General features: G+C 53.5%; 1 protein-coding gene across 1 annotated transcript; it reads right to left on the bottom strand.

Annotated features, from left to right (window-relative positions):
- Positions 1–362: 362 nt before the first annotated feature.
- LOC149362232 (uncharacterized) lies at positions 363–803 on the bottom strand. Its single transcript, XM_089568245.1, has one exon. The coding sequence runs from the start codon at positions 801–803 to the stop codon at positions 363–365; it is 441 nt and encodes a 146-aa protein (XP_089424371.1).

Genomic DNA, 803 nt, shown 5'->3' with positions numbered 1-803 from the left:
CTCATTTCGTACACGCCCTTGCGCTTATCTCCTTTCTTCTTTTGCTCATACGCTGTCTTCCGAGCAGTTCTACTATCGTCTTTCGACCGACAAGCCTTAGCTACATGTCCAACCCTTTTGCAGTTGAAGCATGTCGCCTTTCTAAAACGGCACAAATGTGGAGCGTGCTTACCGTTGCACCGGTAACAGCTGGACCCCTCCGCTGGGGTGTCTTGCTTCGCACGGGTTGCTTGTACCATTTCCTGGCAGTCCGTCTCGTATCGACCGTGCTTGCGTATGTCTCGCTGTTGCTTAGCGGTTGCTTCTGCAGTTGTGGCCAAGTCATACGCAACCTTAAACGTAAGACTGTGTTCTGCGAGAAGTCACTGTTGAACCTTTTCGTTCCGGAGTCCGCATACGAAACGATCCCGCATCATGACGTCCAACGTGAGCTGGGCGCTGCCAAAACCGCAGTCTTCGGCTAGCTTCCGAAGCGCCGTGACGTAGTCCGCAACCGATTCCTCGGCAGCCTGGTTTCGCCTGTAGAACAAAAACCTTGCATACAGCTCCGAAGGCTTTGGATGCAGGTGCTTGCGAACGGCAGTCTTGATTTCTTCGTAGGTTGCTGCTGTCGGTCTTTCTGGCTTCATCAAAGTTACGATGAGCCCGTACACTTCTTCGCCGCAGCTGCTCAACAGGACTGCTCTTTTCTGCTCTTCTTTCGTTATCTGGTTCGCTTCGCAGAACATTTCCAGGCGCTCGACGTATCCGTCCCATGACGCGTTCGCGCCGAGACGATACTCGCCGTTCCTGCAGACGGCCAT

This window comes from Amblyomma mixtum, chromosome 2, assembly GCF_055824585.1.
Source record: "Amblyomma mixtum isolate Tamu chromosome 2, ASM5582458v1, whole genome shotgun sequence".
NCBI classification, from domain to species: Eukaryota; Metazoa; Arthropoda; class Arachnida; order Ixodida; family Ixodidae; genus Amblyomma; species Amblyomma mixtum.
Note: the sequence above shows the minus strand (reverse complement) of the source record. Positions and strands in the feature narration are given on the sequence as shown.

Coding starts and splice junctions, on each gene's coding strand:
- LOC149362232 (XM_089568245.1), bottom strand. CDS start 803: ATGGCCGTCTGCAGGAACGGCGAGTATCGTCTCGGCGCGAACGCGTCA.